The 23498-nt window shown below is 35.7% G+C and overlaps 3 protein-coding genes across 4 annotated transcripts in view; 1 reads left to right on the forward strand and 2 right to left on the reverse strand.

The window, feature by feature from the left end:
- Positions 1-1197: 1197 nt before the first annotated feature.
- On the reverse strand, positions 1198-1593 carry LOC149136499 (transmembrane protein 234-like). The gene has a single exon (XM_089348790.1). It carries the CDS (start codon positions 1591-1593, stop codon positions 1198-1200), a length of 396 nt encoding a protein of 131 aa, XP_089204916.1.
- A 336-nt stretch (positions 1594-1929) lies between these two features.
- LOC106870922 (NADH dehydrogenase [ubiquinone] 1 alpha subcomplex subunit 6) lies at positions 1930-10068 on the forward strand. Its single transcript, XM_089348791.1, has 3 exons — positions 1930-2068; positions 4766-4881; positions 9833-10068. Exons 1-3 carry the CDS (start codon positions 1939-1941, stop codon positions 9959-9961), a joined length of 375 nt encoding a protein of 124 aa, XP_089204917.1. The 5' UTR covers positions 1930-1938; the 3' UTR covers positions 9962-10068.
- A 2473-nt stretch (positions 10069-12541) lies between these two features.
- Positions 12542-23498, reverse strand: part of LOC106870924 (heparan sulfate glucosamine 3-O-sulfotransferase 1) — a 28993-nt gene continuing 18036 nt past the window's right edge. For both annotated transcript variants that reach the window (XM_014917160.3, XM_014917161.3), the window contains exon 3: positions 12542-13455. The gene's annotated coding sequence lies outside the window, so the exon portion shown is untranslated. The remainder of the gene's footprint in view (positions 13456-23498) is intronic.

Consider the following 23498-nt stretch of genomic DNA (forward strand, 5'->3'; position numbering starts at 1 on the left):
ATACATATATACGACGGGCTTCTTTCAGTTTCCGTCTACCAAATCCACTTACAAGGCTTTGGTCGACCCGAGGCTATAGTAGAAGACACTTGCCCAAGAACCATGTGGTTGGTAAGCAAGCTACTTACCACATAGCTACTCCTGCACCTATATATATATATATATGTGCTTTAGATATTTTTGCATTCTAATTGTGCTTGGATTGCTGTTACTTTTGCTCTTTGTAAGTACCAGTAATATGTTTGCATCAAATGATTCAACCCCTTCAAACAAATTTGTGCTCTAAGTGAAGAGTGGAAGAGAATACACTTCCATAATTCTGTTGGAGTTGAACATGTAAATGCCACTGGTACATCAACACTCACCACTTCACCTATAGAAAAAGCCTGTTTAACCTCGACCTCACACAAAAAGTCTATTAAATATATAAAAGTACGAACAGGCTCAGGTGTGGCTGTATGGTAAGAAGCTTGCTTCCCACAGGGTTCCGGGTTCAGTCCCCCTGCGTGGCACCTTGGGCAAGTGTCTTCTAACCTCGGGCTGACCAAAACCTTGTGAATGGATTTGTTGGACGGAAACTGCAAGAAGCCCGTCATGTGTGTGTGTGAGTGTGTGTGTGTGTGTGTCTTTGCGTCTGTGTTTGTCCCTGCCACTATCGCTTGACAACCGATGTTAGTGTGTTTACGTCTACGTGACTTAGCGGTTCAGCAAAAGAGAGCGATAGAAGAAGTACCAGGCTTACAAAGAATAAGTCCTGGAGTCGATTTCTTCGACTAAAAGGCGGTGCTCCAGTATGGCCGAAGTCAAACGACTGAAAGAAATAAAAGAATAAAAATTACAAGTTCATAAAAAGTCAAGGAAGTGGAGAGTAGATCAGATTTGGGAAGAAAAAAATCCAAAATTTTTGATTATACAATATGGCAAAATTCCATAGAAAAAACTTACATATTATAAATAATTATACTTAAATCACTATCTACTGAATGTATTGTTTATCTGACTCCTCAGATAATGTTGTGCACATTATGAACTTCCTTGTTTAATAAAAACATGAAACCATACGAAAGTTTGTTTTCTTTACCTTAAATTTATTTCATAAAACTGTGTGTGTGTATATCAAGTAATAAGTCCTGGTTAGTATGAAACAAATTCCAAAAGGTAAAATAAGGAAGGAATTGTAACGTCAAGATAGAATGTTCAAACTTTGCTGAAGATACATAGACATACGCCCAAAACAATAAGTAACATGCCAAATTGCGATCGACGTGGAATTTTTTCTCCGAGAAAACAACCTGTTAAGACCGTAAAGACAAATGTGAGGGAATTAGTTAAAGGTACGGCAATAGAAAGATCAGCCGAAGCGAGAGTTAAATAGAATAAAATAGAGCCGCACTGGTTAATTAGGAAAGCCGTTACATACTTCAAACGAAATACTAGAAACAACAGCTCGGACTTTAGCTGTAAAATGGTGTTTTGCTCTTTTATGTTCTCAATACCAGCACTTGTTTTCTTTAGAATAGGGTTAGTGCATCCCCATATTACTGATACTAGCACTAGCCAAAAAACACTTATTAAGGTATCCGAGTAAGACATTGGAAGTTAATTTAATAACCAGGGAATAAAAACAATAAAAGAAGGGAGTTAACTGCCGGTGACAAGCCAGAAGTTGTTTTCTATACAAATAATGTAAATCAGTATACCTTTACTTCGTTTATATTGCTTCGTTCACACACAAGTTAATTGCTGATAGCGAGATGTAAGTTTATAACTAAATAAATGGTATTTTCACAATAATAACGTTGATTAAATTTTATAACTTAGAGCCACATTTTTCCCATTTATATTAATTTTCTAATTGAGTAACCAATCTTGAGTGAGGAAGGCGGGGGTAACGCAGTGAAGTTCGGGGAGACAACTTCTTCAGTTTCCGGTCTCACAATGGCTGCTTCACGCGCTTCGGTTCAGGGCATGAAGCTTGTGAAACCCATACTCTCTGTTGACAGCACCGAAGCTCGGAGAAGGGTCCTAAATTTATACAAGGCGTGGTATAGACATTTACCGTACTTAGGTAAGGCTTTCCTTCCTTTCTAACTATTCCAGAAATAAGTTTATCTTGTAGGTTGTTGTATGTCATTGAGAAGGACACGTAAAAGTGATTTTGTTTTCTTCTGTTTTTATTTATAAATCAGTTTTTGAAATTGAATTTTTTATTCTTTTTACTCGTTTTGTTAATGTTATGAACGAAACTTCTCTGTTATTTATAGACATAACCAAACATAGGAGGTTTGATAGTTGTATCAAAGGTTACTTTTGTTCTGTCAATCTTAAGATGTTTATTCTGCTAATTCGGTAGACTTATTTCAGTTATATCAATCGCATACCGTATATATTTGAGGAATTATCGATTCAACAGAACACGGGAATTATCTCATATTTCAAATCAGTATATGTTTGAATGTCGGAAAAATTTGTAAATTTACCCGTATATTCGGATATTGTTTCAAAAACACTCGTCTAAAAAGAAAACATTTGTTAACCTCAAAGTCAACCCTCATTAAACAATTAAGATAGAAAGCATTTCAAGCTATGACCACCCTGTCACACATCATTTATATATCTCTCTTTATATTAGGCATCATATAGTTAGTTCAGTGCGGACTAACATATTGAGTATAGTGAGCTAGTTTTACATCTTAATTGCAATTAAATCTGTAATAAAACATTCATTGACATTAATAAGGTAAGGGCGAGAACTCCGATATTTATAGTGTTGAAAATGAAACGAGGACATATCACAGGGAGACAAGATGGAACAGGTAGGATAAGACCAGAGGTGAGGGCACTCGGTGATTAGCGAGTGTGATCTCGGGACGAATGCGGTTGACAACTGTTTTGTCACAGTATTTTCAAAATTTCTTAGCAGAGTAGTATCTAACAGTCATGGCCAAACTGCGGCCCTCGGGACTTTCTGAATGGTACGCCTTGAATTTTTAGTAGTACGACTAGCCTCATGATGTGTCATATCTCGTGCAGCCTGCTTCTCGAAAAAGGTTGCCCATACCTGGTCTAATACATACACATCGTAAAACAATCTTTGAGAGAAAATTTGTAATTATCATTCACAACGAAAGATTGCCAAATACTTAAAAGTCACTTATTAAATAATCTTCTAACCCGCTGGTATTTTAGATTTTAACTTTTCTAATAGGAACACTTGTTTTAACTTCGGTTACAAAGGCCTACAAATAGAATAATACTTGCCACACTACAACAAACACATGACAAAGTGATCGTGTCGTAAACAATCTTAATAAGAGTTTGGAGGGGGGGGGGGGCAAAATGAGTAATTTCTGATTTCTCGTTATTTTCTCCCAAACATTTTTCAACCATTACCTTACAATTATTTCATCATCTATCTTTGGGAGTAAAAATTGGTCAGCATTGTTGTTGTTGAAATTGAGAGAGTTTGAAACATAGGTAACGCACTTTTTTTCAAAAAAGTTTTCCTCAACTTTGACCCGATTGTAATTGAGGTTGCTAATAAAATATCTAGATACTTTTTAGTGTCTAACAATCAATATTTTTTTCTCTGTTGAATTCCAAGTCAATTTCTTCCCACAGTAATGTTTAATTTGATAGGTTTCAATTTTCAAAGGATGATGTATAATGCGGATCAAAATGAGTAATAACTAATTTCAATAATTTCTTCACTTTAATTGCATGGTGCATAACTGTATCAGGAAGAGAGCCACACCAGCTGACCGTGAAGAAGCTATAGAGAATATTTTATGTTTTTAGATTTAATCGTGTTTTGTTGATTTCATATGTGCCATGTTTCCACGATTCTCTTTCATTTGACCTAGACATTTAAAATTTTTCTTGCATTTCTGATTTTTCTGATGTCTAAGGATGGATATTGATGTGCATGAGTATTTTTTCAAATGTAATTCTGGAGAATTGAAAAGGCAATTTTACGTTATCTTGTCTTACTCATTTTGTCCCATCTAAATTTGTCTATTATTTGCTCGAGAAGAGAGATAATTTTCCAAAACAGTGTTCTGAATATATTATTTTTAATGTATTTAGAGAAGGTCATTTGCTTAGCTGATACAGCTTATGTATGGTAGTGAACATTTGTAAAAAAATATTTTTTCTCATAGTCAAAAATGCAGTAAATTTTACACATTGTGACTCACCTCATACTTTTCATTTTGAAAGTTAAAACAAAAGTGATCCTATTAAAAAAAGTTAAATCTTTTAAAGAATGAAAATATGACTGTGTGGTAAGTAGCTTGCTTACCAACCACATGGTTCTGGGTTCAGTTCCACTGCGTGGTACCTTGGGCAAGTGTCTTCTACTATAGCCTCGGGCCGACCAAAGCCTTGTGCGTGGATTTGGTAGACGGAAACTGATAGAAGCCCATCGTATATATATGCGTGTATATGTTTGTGTGTCTTTGTTTGTCCCCCCAACTTTGCTTGACAACCGAGGCTGGTGTGTTTATGTCCCCGTAACTTAGCGGTTCGGCAAAAAGAGACTGATAGTATAAGTACTAGGCTTCCAAAGAATAAGTCCTGGGGTTGATTTGCTCAACTAAAAGGCGGTGCCCCAGCATGGCTGCAGTCAAATGACTGAAACAAGTAAAAGAGTACAAATGGATTATTAAACAGATTATTTAACAAGTGACATTTAATAATTTATCCCGGATTGTTTTGATTTTGTTATTAGAATTGCTTCTTTCATTTTTGTATATTTCTATTTCAGTACGTGATTATGATGTTCCTTTGTCTCAAGGAGAATGTAAAAGCAAACTTCGAGAATTATTTTTGAAAAACCAACATGTTACAGATCTTAGAACTATCGACTTACTTGTCATTAAGGTATTTTGGAAACATTTTTCTTGTAGAAATTGAGCCATCATAAAATATCAAAGTAAATTTATTTAATTGTTAAATATTTGATTTCAGAATATATTAGGTGTTTCTACCTCAATTTCTATTGAATTTGATTTCATTAATCAACATGACAAATGAGCTCATCCATCTTCAAACTATACTCACAAAAAAAAAAAAAAAATCTGTGTGCATCACTGTAAGCTATCAAAATATTCATACATTACAAGGTCTCTATTGCTGTAAGCAATGAATTGTAGCATTCAGTCAATCATATCTATTTACAGTTAAGTCAGCTGAATCATTTGAGAATTTGGGGTTAGAGTCATGGAGATGAAATAGCATCAGTGTCAGGATATGCACTATGACATTGCCTTAAATTTTTAGTTTTGAGAGTTGGGCTGCAGCCAATGATAATTTTAGACCCACCTATTTCTAGATAGGTGCAGGAATGGGTGTATGGTTAGAGGTTCACTTGGCAACCATGTGGTTTCGGTTGCTGCCCACCATGCAGTAGCTTGGGCAAATATTTTCTACTAAAGTCTTGGGATGACCAAAGCCTTGTGTGGGAGTTTGTTAAACAAAACTGTGTGGAAACATGTCATCTTTGTGTGTGTGTCCCTTTTTGTCTTGTCAATACTTGCTAATTATAAACAAACATCACTGTCACACAAGCAGTGACATTTGCAGTCCTCTATGAAAACATGAACAGGAGGAAATATTACCTTGCTTTGAAACAGGTGAAGGTTGGTGACAAGTAAAGTGTTTAATCATTCTGCTTCAATGAATCACATCTAATCCATGTGAGCATGGAAAAGTAGACATTAAAACGATGATGATGATGAATTAGGGGAGGATAGGCATAACTGGGTGTAGTTACTCAGGTCAGTGTTCAATTTAAATTACGGTTATTAGTGGTTGATGGTGAAAAAACTCCAGTGGATCGATTGTTCATGATCTGAGGAATCAAGAAAAAGGACATGGATGCTTTTAGTTGATTTATGATGAAGTGAGTGCAGAACTGTTATTGTAATAGAAGAGAAAGGGATAAAATACATGTTGACGGGCAACAATGGACAGTAAAAACTTGCTTATTTGACAAATAACATTTTAAATGAATTTGTGTATGGGTGGAGGTGTAATCTCTTGTCTCAAATATATGAACAGTAATGTATTGAAGAGCATTGGGGTGAAATGGAAAGCTAGCTTTCCCAGTGATACAAAATATCTGTAGCTTGACACACAACTGAATCCAGACTTATTATTTAGACAGCTAGTGTCTTATGTGATGTATATAATTCATTGGTAGCTGAATCTCCATAAATCATTGTAATAAATTATTCTATTCAACTTATTGTTTTGAATACTTTTTCTGTCATTTACACTTTAGTGTATATGTTTGGGGGAAGGTATGTGGTTAGGGTGTTGCACTCCTGATCATAAAATCATGGTTTTGATTCCTGTACCAAGCAATGCATTCATCATCATCATCATCATCATCGTTTAACGTCCGCTTTCCATGCTAGCATGGGTTGGACGATTTGACTGAGGACTGGTGAAACCGGATGGCAACACCAGGCTCCAGTCTGATTTGGCAGAGTTTCTACAGCTGGATGCCCTTCCTAACGCCAACCACTCAGAGAGTGTAGTGGGTGCTTTTACGTGTCACCCGCACGAAAACGGCCACGCTCGAAATGGTGTCTTTTATGTGCCACCCGCACAAGCCAGTCCAGGGGCACTGGCAACGATCTCGCTCGAAAATCCTACAGGAGCCAGTCAGGCGGTACTGGCAACGGCCACGCTCAAAATGGTGCATCTCATGTGCCACCCGCACAAGAACCAGTCCAGGGGCACTGGCAACGATCTTACTTGGCTTGCCGGGTCTTCTCACGCACAGCACATTTCCAAAGGTCTCGGTCAGTAGTCATCGCCTCGGTGAGGCCCAATGTACGAAGGTCTTGCCTCACCACCTCAGCCCAGGTCTTCCTGGGCCTACCTCTTCCACGGGTTCCCTCAACTGTTAGGGTGTGGCACTTTTTCACGCAGCTATCCTCCTCCATTCTCACCACATGTCCATACCAGCGCAATCGTCTCTCTTGCACGCCACAACTGATGCTTCTAATGTTCAGCTTTTCTCTCAAGATACTTACACTCTGACGGGTATTCACATTGACATTACACATCCAACGGAGCATACTGGCTTCATTCCTTGCGAGCTTACGTATGTCCTCAGCAGTTACAGCCCATGTTTCACTGCCATGTAGCATGGTTGTTCGTACGCATGCGTCATACAGTCTGCCTTTTACTCTGAGTGAGAGTCCCTTTGTCGCCAGCAGGGGTAAGAGCTCTCTAAACTTTGCCCAGGCTATTCTTATTCTAGCAGCTACACTTTCAGCGCACCCACCCCCACTACTAACTTGGTCGCCCAGATAGCGGAAGCTATCGACTACCTCTAGTTTTTCACCCTGGAATGAGATAGAAGTTGTTTCCTGTTTGTTTACAGTCTTTATTGCACCTGAACATCTGCCACAAACAAAAACTAACTTGCTAGTTAACCTGCCTTTGATGTTGCTGCACCTCTTATGTGTCCATAGCTTGCACCGGGTACATCTTATAGAGTTACTACCTACTCCTTTTCTACATACTGAGCAGGGCCATCTACCTGAAGGGGTTTGTGTTTTATCTACCTTCCTACTTATTAGGATTTTGGTTTTAGCTAGGTTGACTCTAAGGCCCTTCAATTCTAGACCTTGCTTCCACACCTGAAACTTCTCCTCTAGTTCTGATAGTGACTCCGCAATTAGGGCAAGGTCATCAGCATAGAGGAGCTCCCAGGGGCAACCTGTCTTGAACTCCTCTGTGATTGCCTGGAGGACTATGGTAAATAAGAGGGGGCTGAGGACGGAACCTTGGTGGACCCCTACCTCTACCCGGAATTCATTGCTGTACTCATTTCCAACCCTCACCTTACTGGCAGCATCTCTGTACATGGCTCGCACAGCTCTCACTAACCATTCTTCTATCCCAAGTTTCCTCATTGACCACCAGATAAGGGATCGGGGGACCCTGTCAAAGGCTTTCTCCATGTCAACGAAAGCCAGGTACAGAGGTTTATCCTTAGCTAGGTATTTCTCCTGCAACTGTCTCACTAGAAATAAGGCATCATTAGCAAATACTTCATTTCATATGTGCCAGTTCACTCAGCTGTAAAAAGTTCAAGCCAAAGCTGGGAAGTTAACTCAGCAACAAACTGGTGTCCTGTTCAGGAGCAGCGTTGTAATATCAGTCATTTATACATCTTGGAAACCTTCAGTCTTATGAGTTCTAGGGTTCATGACAGCTCTAAGTCTATATTTGTGTGTTGGTGTATGTTTGAGTTCCCTTGTTTTGACACTGTGATAATTGTAGATGAGTGTCACCATCATACAAGTGGTGTCGTTTGTTTCCATCTTTGGTGAAAACATGCAACCATGTGGAAATATTACTTTGCTTGGAAATGCATGTATGTTGGTGATAGGAAGGGCATCTGCCTGTAGATACTGTACATCAAAAAATTCCATCTACCTCCTTTCAAGTATAGAAAGGAGACTTTAAAATGATGATATCAAAATACACACACACACACTCGTTAGCCTTTAAATATTCGTTTCTTTTCTAGGCACAAGGCCCGAGATTTTGGGGGAGGGGGACAGTCAGTTATAACAACCCAGTACGCAACTGGTACTTAATTTATCGACCACGAAAGGATGAAAGGCAAAGTCGACCTCGGCGGAATTTGAACTCAGAACGTAAAGACAGACGAAATACCGCTAAGCATTTTACCCGGCGTGCTAACGTTTCTGCCAGCTCACCGCCTTTTAGCCTTTAAATATTGTCATAGTTTATTTACTAACTCGTTAAAAAAAACAAAAATGTGTTCTTTGCAAGGGGAATAACTGCAGTGAGAAACAAATTTCAAAAATTGCAGCATTTACAGTTCAGATTAGCAGGTGATGAAGTTACTGAAAATTTGTTGGAATGCAACGTGTGTTTCTAATTTTGATTGACTAAGGCAGAGTTGAACAATGTTTGTCACTTAGAAACAATGCTGATATAAGGACAGCTCTTGTGATATTTTAGGCCAAGGTGCCATACTTTTACCTCACAGCTTTCTTTTATTTGGAAAGTTTTCTTTCTTAGGCTCAAATTTTAGAAAATGTTCATGCCTTTCTCAAAAACATTAACCAACAAGGGAGCCTCCATATAGTTGCTCAGTCTGCCAGAAGTAGCTGTTAAGCAGGTGGCGAGCTGGCAGAAACATTAGCACGCCTGGCGAAATGCTTAGCGGTATTTCGTCTGCCTCAACATTCTGAGTTCAAATTCCGCCGAGGTCGACTTTGCCTTTCATCCTTTCGGGGTCGATAAATTAAGTACCAGCTATGCACTGGGGTCGATCTAATCGACTTAAACCCTTTGTCTGTCCTTGTTTGTCCCCTCTATGTTTAGCCCCTTGTGGGCAATAAAGAAATAAGAAGTAGCTGTTAAATCTCTCTCAAATTGCACTATACTATCTTAAGTAAAGAAAGATACACTGGGTAATATAATCAGGGTGGTGACAGATGAACTGTCTTTGCTCATAGGCATGCTCACTCAGAGATGACCTGAGTTAAACAACAGTCGCATGTAAGTAAAGTGAATTAGCTTCAAACAGCTCACTGCTTGCTTATCCTTATTCTGTTACTTAAATTTATATTTCCAGAGAAGTTGAAAATTATGCACAATGATAAACTCACTGGTTATGTGTTCAAATACTACTTGTGGCAGATTATGTCTAATGATTATTATAAAGGTAAAATAATATATAATGGTGTAAAATACATTCCCAGTAATAACAAACAATATTTTTTTTATATGTCCTGTAAATTATCGAAGATAACTAACTTTGTCTTGTTCATTCCAGGGTCAAATGGAGTTGGTGGAGACCATGGAAGTTTGGAAACAGAGACATCATATTATGAAATATTTCAGGGATTCTGAGAACCCTCGACCTGCAGATTTTCTATCCAAATTCTATGATGGCAGTGATTAGTTCCACTTCCATAAAGTTGCTCTTGTTTTGTATATTAACTTTTGTAGGTTTGTTGGGAAATTGCTTTGTGTAACAAACAAATAGGCAATAAACTTATATGAAAAATTTGTTGTCGTTGTTGAATATAGTTAGTTGTGTTGAAACAGATGTCTGGTTGTAGTAGTAGTAACTGTTGGAACAATTAAGAGAAGCAAATAATCTGTCATAGAATAAATCTGTTATGTTTTAACCTGAACTGAAATCATGTTATGATGATGGTGGAGGTGGCGACAGTGATGACAAGATGGTGACGAAACTTAATGAGACTTCATTTGGAGCAGAAGGTGTTGAATCAAACCTAATTATGTATATTCAGTGTTTACAGTGGAGCAAATCTTTGTGAATTTGATCTGGAATCTACATTTGATCAGGATAGACATTTTCTATGAGTTCTGTGTTCTGTCATTCTCTAAAATCTCTCAGACTATTTTGACAAAAACTCTTTATTGTTAATTTAAATGTTAATGAAGTTCACAGTCAACATTAAAATAGTTGTTTAATAATAATTGGTGACCAGATTTATTTAGTTGATTGACCAATATTGGATCTATTTTACAACTTGCATGATATTTGAACCAACTAGCATTGGTCTGAATATGTACCGATGAAATTCTTGTCATCATCATCATCGTTTAACGTCTGCTTTCCATGCTAGCATGGGTTGGACGATTTGACTGAGGACTGATGAACTAGATGGCTACACCAGGCTCCAGTCTGATTTGGCAGAGTTTCTACAGCTGGATGCCCTTCTTAATGCCAACCACTCCAAGAGTATAGTGGGTACTTTTACGTGCCACTGGCACGAAGGCCAGTCAGGCGGTACTGGCAACGGCCACGCTCAAAATGGTGTATTTTACATGCCACCTGCACAGGAGCCAGTCCAGCGGCACTGGCAATGATCTCGCTCGAATGTCTTCACACGTGCCACCGGCACAAGTGCCATGCTCAATTACATTAATTTTAGTCATCCCTGCTGTAACCTTGTGCACTATTAGAAATCATTACAGTTATTCTTTGTTCATTTTTCTGCAAACTTTATTTCCTATCTGTTCCACTATTTTCACTATATTTATCTATCTGTAGTAGTACTGATCTGGTTATTGTTATCCAATATATTTATAGATTTTATGTCCATATGTCCAGTCTAGGTGGTTGATCAGCAGAGACAGCAGAACATTGAACGGATTGCTTTTCTGTAATCACTCTGGCTCTCTCCATTCTGAGCTCTAATCTTGCCAAAATCAACTTTGCTTTTCATCCTTTTAGGCTGATAAATAAAATAGCAGTTCTGTACTAACTCTTTCTTATCTAACTCTTTCTCTCTTTTCCTTCTGGAAGAAATTGACTGAAGTCAAATCTGGAGAGGTATAGGCTCCATCAAGTGTAAAATGTTCAAGACATGCTCTATTTCTTGAAATCACTTGTACAGCTTCACCAATGAGTTACAGGCCCATGGCATCATATAACATGTCCAAACTATCATAGTTACATTTATCATGAATCATCCAAGTTTTTAAATCTTGTGAATACTTACATTTTTCGATCCCCATAACACATCTTGCACAAAATAAGTCTCAGATCATGGATGTCCCTTGGTAATTCTTTAAAGATCACTACTACTATAGAAAACTATTGTTTACCTTATTTTATTGATCACACTGATGGATTTTCTAAAATTTTCAATTATTTTAATAAAAACCTGCAACATAGATACCTCTTGTGATACATTGATAGGGGAATCACTGCTGAAAATAAAGCATTGAGATAATTTTCTATGAAGAAGACACTTGAATAAGCTTTTGTGTCCATTTGAATTTAGGGCTCTGAAAGATAAGAGTTTTGTTTGTTACACTATGTTTATAGAGGCTACAAATACATCATGATACCAATATATTTACTGGTAGTTGGTCTGGGACAACAGGAGTTTGTTAATCTTGACTTGGAATATTGTACAATGGTTGATGCACCCATTGAGCTTTTGAATTCAAACAAAAAAATTTCTTTATTACACACCTGGTTGTGGTGATACTAGTGGTTGGTTCTTAACCCTATTGAACTTAGTTCCGCAACTTAATGAAACACCTATTAGCTTTACAGTGCTCCAATTGCATACATTTGTGAACTATACCGTTCTGTGGTATCTAAATGAACTTGGCTGTTGATGCAATTCCAAGTTAACAACAGTATATGAACTATTGACCAATTATTGTTTGTTCAATATCTTATCTTCTTAGTATTCACTTTTTTAGACATAAAATTTATCATGTTCCATTGGGAATATTTTCCTTTTGCTGTACATATTCTGCTGCTGTTTAATTTATTATGGCTGGAAATATTGTACACTAGCTATTTATATTGTGAAGAGGGGTGGACAAAAAAACCCTACTGAATTGGATCACTCAGTGTATCTTAATGTATGTGGTTTCACACTGCTGAGGGAAATGTGACTATGTAATGTTGATCTTTTTTTTGTGTGTAAGACATGTGAGAGTTAAGCGATGTGAGATGGCTACAATAAAGAAATAAAACTTCAGCCACAAATAATGAAAATAAATCAGTCTTTAATCACCAAAGTTTTGATATTTCACAATTAGTTTGTAAAAGTAGATAAATTTTCCAATCAAGAAATATCTAAAAAGACAGTCTTTAAATTCATTGAAGAAAAAATAATTTGTCATGAATGCGATGGTGTGAGTCAAAATGTTTTATTCAGCTTGTTTGTTGCTGTGAAAACTTTTTATTCTACAAAACCATTTTCTTTTTTTTTAAGGGGGATAAGAAATGGAAAGCTGTGCTGTTCATATTTTTCCTAAAAGCATTGACATACATGAAAGGCAAAGCAAAAAGCGAAAGCACATTGTGGATTTGTCTCTCAAATATATATTTTTTTTGGTGCTTGGTGAAGAGACATGTAGCTTTGTTGTCTAAGTTTTTCGTTTCAGCACAAATGATCATGGCTGATTTCTGAAATTGATCAGATGAAATAAAAATTGTTATCTGATCAAATTCACTCTTTTGCTGGCCTTGGCTAGTGATCTATGACCATGCTAGGTTACTGCCATCATAAAAATATTTCATTGAAGATATATGGTTTAATAGTTTGAACTTTTCTTTTCTCTGTTGATGCACTTCTTTGATTAGGAGTTTGTTGTATATTTTGTTTGTAATATACAAATTTATCTGTCTATTTGAGGTATGAAAATGTTTGATTCAAATGTATGGATTACGAGTTCAGTCATTGAGACTTTAGTTCAATGATAGTTTGGTGCAACAGTTTAGGTAATTGTAATTCTCTCTAATTCAGTCATCTGAAAGATTAGTTTAACAGAAAGAGAATGTTTGCCTGAATTTCTGGAAAATCTTGATTTGGTTTTGAGATTCTTTTCCATCACTCCAAAAATTATTCATGAATTACTGCTTCATCAGTACAGTGGAGAAAAAAATCACCGGGCCACCTATGAAAAATATCAAAACAAAAAAAACCTGAAAGAATTTCTTTAACACCATTGAAATAATATGGAAAATAGGCTTTTGGAAATGCTATAGCGAAATACAAATGCTCCATTTGAGTAAATTTGCTGAAAATTTAAATCTAAGACTCAAAAGTAAATAATGTAAATTCTATACGGGAATATAAACATTTATTAAATAGATGGGAAACCTTAGATTTAGAGAATCAAGGATGTAGGGAATTGCAAAATTCTTTTTGGTAGATATTAGCTACATAAAAGAAGAAGCTACCAAACAGGTATCAAGATTTGACTATAATTCCAACTTGATGTTATTTAAACCAATGACATGATAACAATAACTTTCTATTTCTTCTTCTTTAAATATTTCAGGTTTTATGTTTCTATAAGAATGTTGGATTGGATACTGTATTTTATGTAGTTTGATATTTTACTGTGTCAAGTTCAGATTTCACTGGAAGTGTCTGACTTTCAACTCTTGGATTGACAAAATAATTACCAGTAATATATTGAACTCAAAACAATATCAACTTGAAACACACAAAAACAACAACAAAAAAACAACAAACTTGTATTCAGTTTAGGTAAATTAGCTCATGTTTAGCCCCTGGTCTATCCTGAGTGAGAAAACTTATGATCAAAGATGTTCCAACAGAGATCATCCTATCATATTTCTGACATTATATATCTACATTATTGAATGTGTCCTTCATTTTGTAAGCACCAGGAAGCGACAAGCAGCTCTCTTGATATTGCCTGACTGGCACAATATAGGTGAGCTCCCAGCAAACTGAAACTACTTTGTGAATTTAATCCATAATCAAAGTGATTCCACTTCCCTTAGACTGTTAAGTAAAGAGGAAATCAGATATGCCACAACTTACATGTTCTTCCTTTTAAAAGTTAAGGATTCTTGAGCATTTTGAGAAGTGATGAAAATTATTATCCAGTGTATATTCTCAAGCTGTCAAAGATTGTATTCCTTTCATTATTTGAACTAAATTACAACTAAAATTTACTTTAAGAATCCAAATAATGAAGTGATATTTTGGGTACTAACATGAAGTTGAACCAGTCTCTTGATCTTGAGCTGTGTGTTTCAGCTCAGGATCTTACAAGTTAGTCTGTGTTAGAAATTAATTTAGAAGGAATGATTAAATATTATATAAGAAGATATTTCCTTTTCTTAGATGAAAAAATGACTATGAGCCAGCACAGATGTTTTGACATGGTCAGAAGACCTGCTGGAAATAGTAGCTAAATGCCCTCAAATCCTAATCATGTTAAAACTGGAAAGAACGTATTAGACAATGTAGTGTATGATATACCTAAAAAGATGTGATGGTCAAGGCTAGAATGTCTTTGATCAAAGTTTTCTAATTCAAGGACATAACAACAGGTGTCTTTTGACTAAGGTCGAATTAAATTAAACTGACGTGTGGGGAAATAAAGCCTTATGGCAGAGATACAAGTTTTCACAGGCACAGGGAGGAATATCGATGTTGCATGCACAACGGCCGGCCAAGAAAGAAAGATCAGGCTTAGCCGAACGCCGGTCACGTGGGAAGAGAAGAGAGAGAGGGGTAGAGGTATGTATGTCACATGGGAAGAGAAGAGAGAGAGGTAGAGGTATGTATGTATGTATGTGTGTGCATGTGTGTGTGTGAAAAGGCGATGTCTGTCTCCCAAAACTCCAAAGTTGAGTAACGCTTTCATGTTTGGATGTGTAAACTACAAGAATAACACTGGTCAACAAAGAATTTGTCCCAAGAAAAAGAATACCTGTATCTTATATGTTTTTGCATGCAGAATTCAAAAATAATGACAAATTATCTGTACTAAGTTCACAGAAAAATGAATCCCGTGGTGCGAAGAATCAATACAGTACAACGTGCGACACGCGAAATTTTTCTCACGAGAGTTCCAGACCCCAGTAATGAACTCATTTGCATACAGCCAATTAGAGCAGAGCCACCTTTATCTTTTTTTTTCCTTTCTAGTCAGCACTGTGTATCCCTTACTCTTTCCTTCTCTACTGGCAGACAGCAACTTCTCCGTCCTCTAGCTACCTGTCGGGCAATTCTTCCTTCTTGGTGTTGATCCTTTGATGTTTACTGGTTACTCCGACGTTGGCTCAATAATACACTTGCCCAAACTGAATTGCTGGAGTTATTTCATTTTTTCCAGAAAAATGTTTTTAAAAAGTTATAGAGGTTTAAAGTTTAATCATTTCCACCCAGTCAGCAGAGAGGATCAAACTTTAAACCTCTATGGCTGATCGTAATCAAAATTCAGAGTTGCATCTATACACCAAAATTGAAAGCAATCTGAGCAAAATTAATGGGGGATGATTTTGTGAATCAATTTAAACTAGATCCGATATCTCTTTCTCGTAGCCACTATTAATTAATGAGCTTCTTAATGAGAAGGTTGAAAAAAAATGTTCCCCTTTCTGTTCACTGGCGTGCAAATAAAAAGAACATGGATGACTGTTGCAATGTTCTAAAGTGGTCTATCAAAACTTCCTGATGTTGAAATTTATAGAAAAGGAAAAAATATAGACTTCAACATTTCACTATTAATTGATAACACACTATCACATCCGTGATTTAGAACACTCTAACTTTATGGCTCTGTTTTTAACACCACCTGATATTGGTACACTATTTATACAACTATAATATCAAGTTGTATATCACTTTGTTATTTTGGAACAAAATAATGTTAAAAATTTACTATGAAAAATACTGGTTGATACGGGAGAAAATTAGCTTACTCTTTCAGAGATAAAGAAAAATTTAATTAACTGTTGCAATTATATTCACACAATGAAGAATACTTCATTTTGCGAAGATAATCGCAACAGCAATTCATTAGAGAAATTTTATCTTACAGCATGTTGGGAGGCCATTTTGTCTAAATTCTGAATGATTGTGATGCTGGAACCAGAAAACAACTAAACACAGACAAGATTAATTTCACCTGTTCAATTCAAAATTAAAGATTGGTTGATTTACTTGAAGTAAAAACTGAGGTATTGCTTGAGGAACAGGAGTTAAATGAAGAAGATTTAGTTGACAGCACCAATATTTCAAATGATAAAAGCGAGTCTGATATTGACGGACAGTTCTCACCGATTACTGCATGAGCTACAAGAAGGACTACGAATAGAAATAAATCTAGGAACTCATGAAAAATTATCCTAATATGGAACACAGCGTGGAATTTGTATCCAAAGTTTCACACCTAGAGTAATCAAGGCACATCATTGATGAGGTTGCGAATGACGATGAATGGGCTTTGACAAACTAATTGATCAACTGATCGAATGATTAATGAAGCATTCAATTAGTTAATAAGTCAACTTGTTGATTACAATAATAAAAATAAGTGAAATAGAATCAATGCACATGTGTATATTAGCAAAAAGACTGACTATTTCAAGCTACAAAAATATCTATTTCAACACATAATTTCAGGTTAAGAATTTTGCGATACAAATACAAAATACTCTGGAGACTTATTGTAATATTTGGTTCTGAATTTTTTGAATTCCATGCTGTTCAACAGAAATAGCTCGTTTAATTACCTTCTCATTGTACATTTAATTAGCTGTCCTCTGCTTTTAAAATATGATTTATGCTAAAATATAAACTTTATCGACTCCATGTTCCCCTTATCTTATAATGGTTTTAATGGTTATATTTCTATATCTTGAAACCTTCTTCATTTTTCTCTATTCACTCTGATATAATTCGTTTGAAAATTAATCATTAACCAAGCGCGCGCACACAGACAGATACACACACAGACCACCCCCACAGACCCCCCCCCCCCCTACAGACCCCCCCCCCCCCCACAGAGACAATCATACATACATATATTTTCTTTCTATCTATCTATCTATCTATCTATCTATCAGTATGTGTGTACATACACACACAGATATATATATATATATATATATATATATATATATATATATATATATATATATATATATATATATATATATATATATTATAATGCTAGGGAATTATAAAATCCGAACTTACAAGGAAATACAATTTGATAATATCAAATTGAGTTGTATATTGAAAAATATTTTAATAATTTAGAGAAGAACCACTATGGTGCAACTCGCACGAAGAAGGAGATCAGACACCATAAAAAAAGTGTACTATACAAAACTAGTTTAAAAATCTAAAAAATCCAAGGGAGAATTTATAATATATAAAATCAATGAAATATTGGACTAAGAATTAAAATCGGTACGTTTAAGAAACGAAAGTGGGAGATATACTACGCGCGTTTCATGGCCACATAACAGTGGGAAATATCTGGCCAATCTACAATGAATCGAACAAGATAGATACCACCCAACATGAGGACACTCTTCAAGTCCGGTAACTTCAAAAAACGTATCTTAAATTTAAAAATGCATAAAATAAGAAAAGTATAAAAATCTATCCGTTTAAGCAACATTTAATACAAAGGAAATTGTCAAGGTTTTATAATAAAACACATCAAATAGCAGTAAATATCTGTCAAATTTAAGGCATAGAACGTCAATTGGGGAGGTAATATTTGTAGATAAGGAAAAGGAAACATATATAACGAAAGTGTGATTAGCTAGTAAAGGGGAAAAAAACGTGCAAGAATATAAGGAAAAAAAGCCACATCACTTAACTTAACGAGGAGACTTGGTTGACTGAGGTACTATCCAAAGCAAAGAAATATATACTATGTGTATCAACTTGGATTTTTAGATGTTTAAACTAGTTTTGTATAGTAGACTTTTCTTGATGGTGTCTGATCTACTTCTTCGTGCGAGTTGCACCATGGTGGTTCTTCTCTAAATTATTAATATATATATATATACATATATATATATATATATATATATATATATATATATATATATATATATATATATATATATATATATATATATATATATATATATATATATATATATATATATATATATATATATATATATATATATATATATATATATATATATGTATATATATATATATATATATATATATATACACAGTTGAATAAAATAAAAAAATAGTCTGGTTTTCACGTTTTGTATATTAACATTAAAAATATAATTTGCATAATAAAAAACGTGAAAACTAGACCATGTCTTAACATTATTCAACTGATATATTCTATAAACATTCACACAAATTCGGAATACACACACACACACACACACACACACACACACACACACACACACATATACATATATGTATATATAAGCAAGAATGCTGGTTCTAAAATCTCTTTAAGAGATCAACGCAGTAGTTGTACTGACAAGTAATATTCGTAGCCACTTTAACATGGCTGTCCGTTCGAGCGGACTCTACTACTCAGTTTTTTAAGCTCAAGAAGACATCTCTAGCTGATTAACGATGCAGCTGCATGCGATAAAATTGCATGCAGGAGAGCGAACATCTACCGTCTTCTAGCGACGGAACAAGTAGACCAGTCCTGGTTTCGGGCTATTTCTGCCACTCCTCAGTACCGGACACTTCGTCTGCTAGAGTGGGTGTGGTCAAAAAGTCCATCGGTGGGTATCTTCCATCCCAGTTTCTTTGCTGGTAACATCATTTTCTGACTGCTAGACCCAGGGCTACTTGAAAATACCCATTAAAGTAAATCACAAGGCGGGGGTGCACCATAACTCATAATATTTCAAATTACCACTTAAAATGATCGTCTGGTCAAGATTTACAAGTTTATGCAAATGATAAGCAAATTTATTCTGTTAAAGGTCACCAGAAGTCAAAAGGTCACGAACTTTGACTTTTACGTATAGTATCTCACATTCACAGGTTTTATTTATCACCAAGACCATATAAGTTTTTTTTTATTGAAAATTAATTAAAACGAAGGTTTACATGTGCTTTTTAATGCCAGAAGTAAAAAAAATTGAAAAGAAGTAGTCTCGAGAGAGTATATTTCTTTCAAAAGGAAATTTGCTCTCAGCTTGGAGTGAGGTGTCTGCTGACATTCTCACTGGACATGAGATGGTACTGATATGTGAATGGACATAACACAGTCTGTCAATAAATACACTCTCTCGAATCTTCACAGGAAGAAACTGACACTCGTATGATCTTATATAGCACGTATGCTAAAGAACGGGGATGCAAACCCGTTCGCGTGAGGAGTCCCGATTCTGACATTTTTCATCTTACTTCACCATGCAAGATTCCTGGAAGGACTTCAAATTCTGTTTGAATCTGGAAAGGGCAACACACGACACTGTCAATGTGACCAAGCTGGCTATGTCTTCCACGCCTGTCCTCTGTTCTGCATTGCTGGGTTATCATGCCTTCACCGGGTGCGATAGTACCAGTGCCTTCAAAGGGAAGGGGAAAGTGATGGGACTGAAAGTCGTTGAAACAGATGAATCATTTGAGAGAGCGCTCTCCAAGATAGTGGAGTCTCGGGAAGTCGACAAGGAGGTGATGAATAGACTGGAGAGGTTCACATGTGTGCTGTAAGGTAACAAAAGGACATAAAAAGTGAATAAATTGTGGTTCACAACCTTGCGAGGAAAGTGCGGTGGGAAGGATGATTTCACAAAATCTAAGCAATTTGATCTCGTTTCACTGCCCCCATGTAGAAATGCCCTCGAGCAACATGTTCAGCGAAGCATCTTTCAGACAAGGATATGGAAGCTCACGAACATTGCCAAGCCTTCAGTGCCTAGATCAGATGAAGGACATGGATGGACAATGGAAGATGGAATCATGAAGACGAAGTGGACAGAGGGTGAAGTGATGCCCGTCAGTTGGTGGATATTCTGGAAGAACTTGAAGATGAAAATTACACATCAGATTCTGACCCTGATAGTGACAGTAAACTTGGTTAGGGGTGTTGTACTCATGATCGTAAGATTGTGGTTTCGATTCCTGTAAAGTACTTCATATCAATTTACTCCAGTAAATTGGTGAAAATAAGTAATCCTGCGATGGATCGGTGTCCTGTCCAGTGGGGAAATATATACGCCACAGAATCCGATAGACCGGCTTTATGAGCCCAAGGCTCGGGAAGGACATTTCTTCCGCTTTGGAAGAATACAATTAAAATCTAAATAACGGCGAATGAGTACCATAGAAAGAATAATAAAAAGTAGATAAAAAAAAAACAACAGAAGACCTTTACGAGAGAGAAAGAGAAAAATAGTAATGATAGCAGAAGAGAGAAGGAGGGGGATAACGTATCACATAATGGTTACACATTAGGTTGAACAAAATATTTATAAGCATCAGGCATAGATTTTATAACTGGGAGCTAAGTGAAAAGGGCAAAGCTGATAGCAAATAGAGTAATAAAGATATGAACCAGATAGACAAAATGAGAAAGCAAAAGTTAAATAAGGTAAATTAGATAGATATAAATAGGAACAAGGCTTGAACACAGAGACACAGTACGAAGTTATAAACAAAATACAATATGCTGGGTAAACTATATATAAGTTTCCTTCAGTTTCTTTCAGCTCCAATAAAATAGTACACACACACACACACACACACACACGTAGTGCATATTCTAATTGAATTTTCCATGTGTTAGCATGTACCTCCTTTCGACAATGTAAACTTTATTTTATCATTTTATCAAGATATCCTTGGCCTGAAGAGTAGTCTGCGATATACACCTCGCTTGGATATTTCCAACTTCCGAGGTTCCGCTCGCGGTGAAATATTTGTAACCCGGATCTTATCTACTCCACTCCTTAACTCTTGTGTATATATATATATATATATATTCAGTTGAATCAGGTACTTAAGTTGAAGCACCGAGTCAGTCCGGTATTATCCGCACAGCTCGAAGTAAGATGAATCAAATCGAAATAAGCAACAGGATATCAAGAAGTGAGTCCAGCTAATAAAAATTCTATTTGTGCAGCTGATGATAGCACTGCATTGAAATTGATGTAATGATAGCATTGTTCAATTAAATGGAGCCACTTGAAACGGTCGTTCTGCATCACTTCTTGATATCTTGTTGCTTATTTTGATTATATATATATATATATATATATATATATATATATATATATATATATATATATATATATATATATATATATATATATATATGTATATTAACTTGGAAATGGATGTGTGGCGTTCAATTAAATAATAATATAAATAATATATATGTATATATGTATATGTATATATGTATATATCTATCTATCTATCTCTCTCTCTCTCTCTCTCTCTCTCTCTCTCTATATATATATATATATATATATATATATATATATATATATATATATATATATATATATATATGAGTACAGGACATCACCAATTGTGTAAACAACATGAAGTACGAAAACAAACGAGTTAAATACGGAAACAACGAGAGAAAAAATGGAAAACAGGACAAGTAACACAAAGACCAACCTTTCAAAGAATGTTGAATACTCGAAATTAGGAGTAGAAAGACAACTGATGAAGGGTCGTTCTTTGTGTTACTTGTCCTGTTTCCCATTTTTTCTCTCATTGTTTCCGTATTTAACTCGTTTGTTTTCGTACTTCATGTTGTTTACACAGTTGGTGACGTCCTGTACCCATATATGCATATATATATATATATATATATATATATATATATATATATATATATATATATATATATATATATATATATATATATATATGTATGCATGTATGTATGTTTATGTATGTGTGTGTGTATTCATACAAACATACATATGTGTGTGTGTGTGTGGGTTTAAATGAATTAAAAAAACCAGATGACAGAAACAGTTGAGGGAACAACAAACAAGGTCTATTAGTTAGACGCTCAGGAAAAATGGAAAAGTCTGACGCCTCAAGCTAACGCTCTTCAACAGAAAGGATTGAGAAAAAGAAAGAAAAAAAAAATCAAAACAAAAAACGGAGAGAGAAAACAACGTGCCTGGCTTAACGATTTTACATGTCGAATTGGAAGGAGAATATACATACATACATACATACATACATGCATGCATGCATACAGACATACGTACATGCGTGCATACATACATACATACATACATACATACATACATGCATGCATACATACATACATATCTATCTATCTATCTATCTATCTATCTATCTATCTATATATATATATATATATATATATATATATATATACATTATTTGATATACACTTGAATTTAAACGTGAGCTACTATAAGTTTCATGCTCCAATGGTACAGTAATGGGAGAGCTTGTAGAGTGTGCCGTGTACTATCGTGCAATCTTTCAGGTTCAATGTTAATATGAATGCTCTAAGAGAAAAAGCGAGAAGGAACGAGAAACAAGAAGCAAGAAAAGGAAAAGCTTGCAGGGAAGGGAGAAAAGAGTTGTGTCAGAATAGGAATTTACAATGGTGGGTGGGGTTAATTCGACAAGAAAAGGTTAAGGTTTGTAAGAATGTATCCCTAATCTGGAGAAGCTAGAGTTTTCCAGTTCAATAGTAGAAACTTGTCATGATGCATGCAGATTTTGAAAATTTCCGATCTTGAAGTTGGTCGGTGGAGTTCTTAGATTTAAAATGGATAGGAGTTCTTTAGCTATACGAAGCTTGCATCTCCTTGATCCATTAACGTACAGAGTGTGAAGTACTTTTGGCCTTCAGGTCCTGGATGTACCAAGGTAGCCTAGTAGTTTTCTTGTCTACGTGCCGGAATGCAGACTTGTGGTTGGCATATCTTTTTTTAAACGTCATTTTCAAGTAGCCCAATATATCTATTTCTTTTCAGTTTCGTTGATTTGTAGAACTGAGGAGACTTCGGCTTCGTATACAGTTGAGCTAACCATGCATGCCTGGTCGAGGAAGCAAGTATCTGGGTTCTTGGAGTAACATTTTTATAACAATAAGTTTAGTGGGAAAGGAAAGCCTGATAGCAATCCTTTTTATATTTAAGAACTCCATCTACCTATTGAACTCGAGATTGGAAATTTTCAAAAAATGCAAGCATCTCGACAAATTTC

Source organism: Octopus bimaculoides, chromosome 3, assembly GCF_046866305.1.
Source record: "Octopus bimaculoides isolate indiv1 chromosome 3, ASM4686630v1, whole genome shotgun sequence".
Taxonomy (NCBI): Eukaryota; Metazoa; Mollusca; class Cephalopoda; order Octopoda; family Octopodidae; genus Octopus; species Octopus bimaculoides.

Coding starts and splice junctions, on each gene's coding strand:
- LOC149136499 (XM_089348790.1), bottom strand. CDS start 1,593: ATGTCTTACTCGGATACCTTAATAAGTGTTTTTTGGCTAGTGCTAGTA.
- LOC106870922 (XM_089348791.1), top strand. CDS start 1,939: ATGGCTGCTTCACGCGCTTCGGTTCAGGGCATGAAGCTTGTGAAACCC. Junction 2,069..4,765: donor TAGACATTTACCGTACTTAG/GTAAGGCTTTCC, acceptor TTTCTATTTCAG/TACGTGATTATGATGTTCCT. Junction 4,882..9,832: donor TCGACTTACTTGTCATTAAG/GTATTTTGGAAA, acceptor TGTTCATTCCAG/GGTCAAATGGAGTTGGTGGA.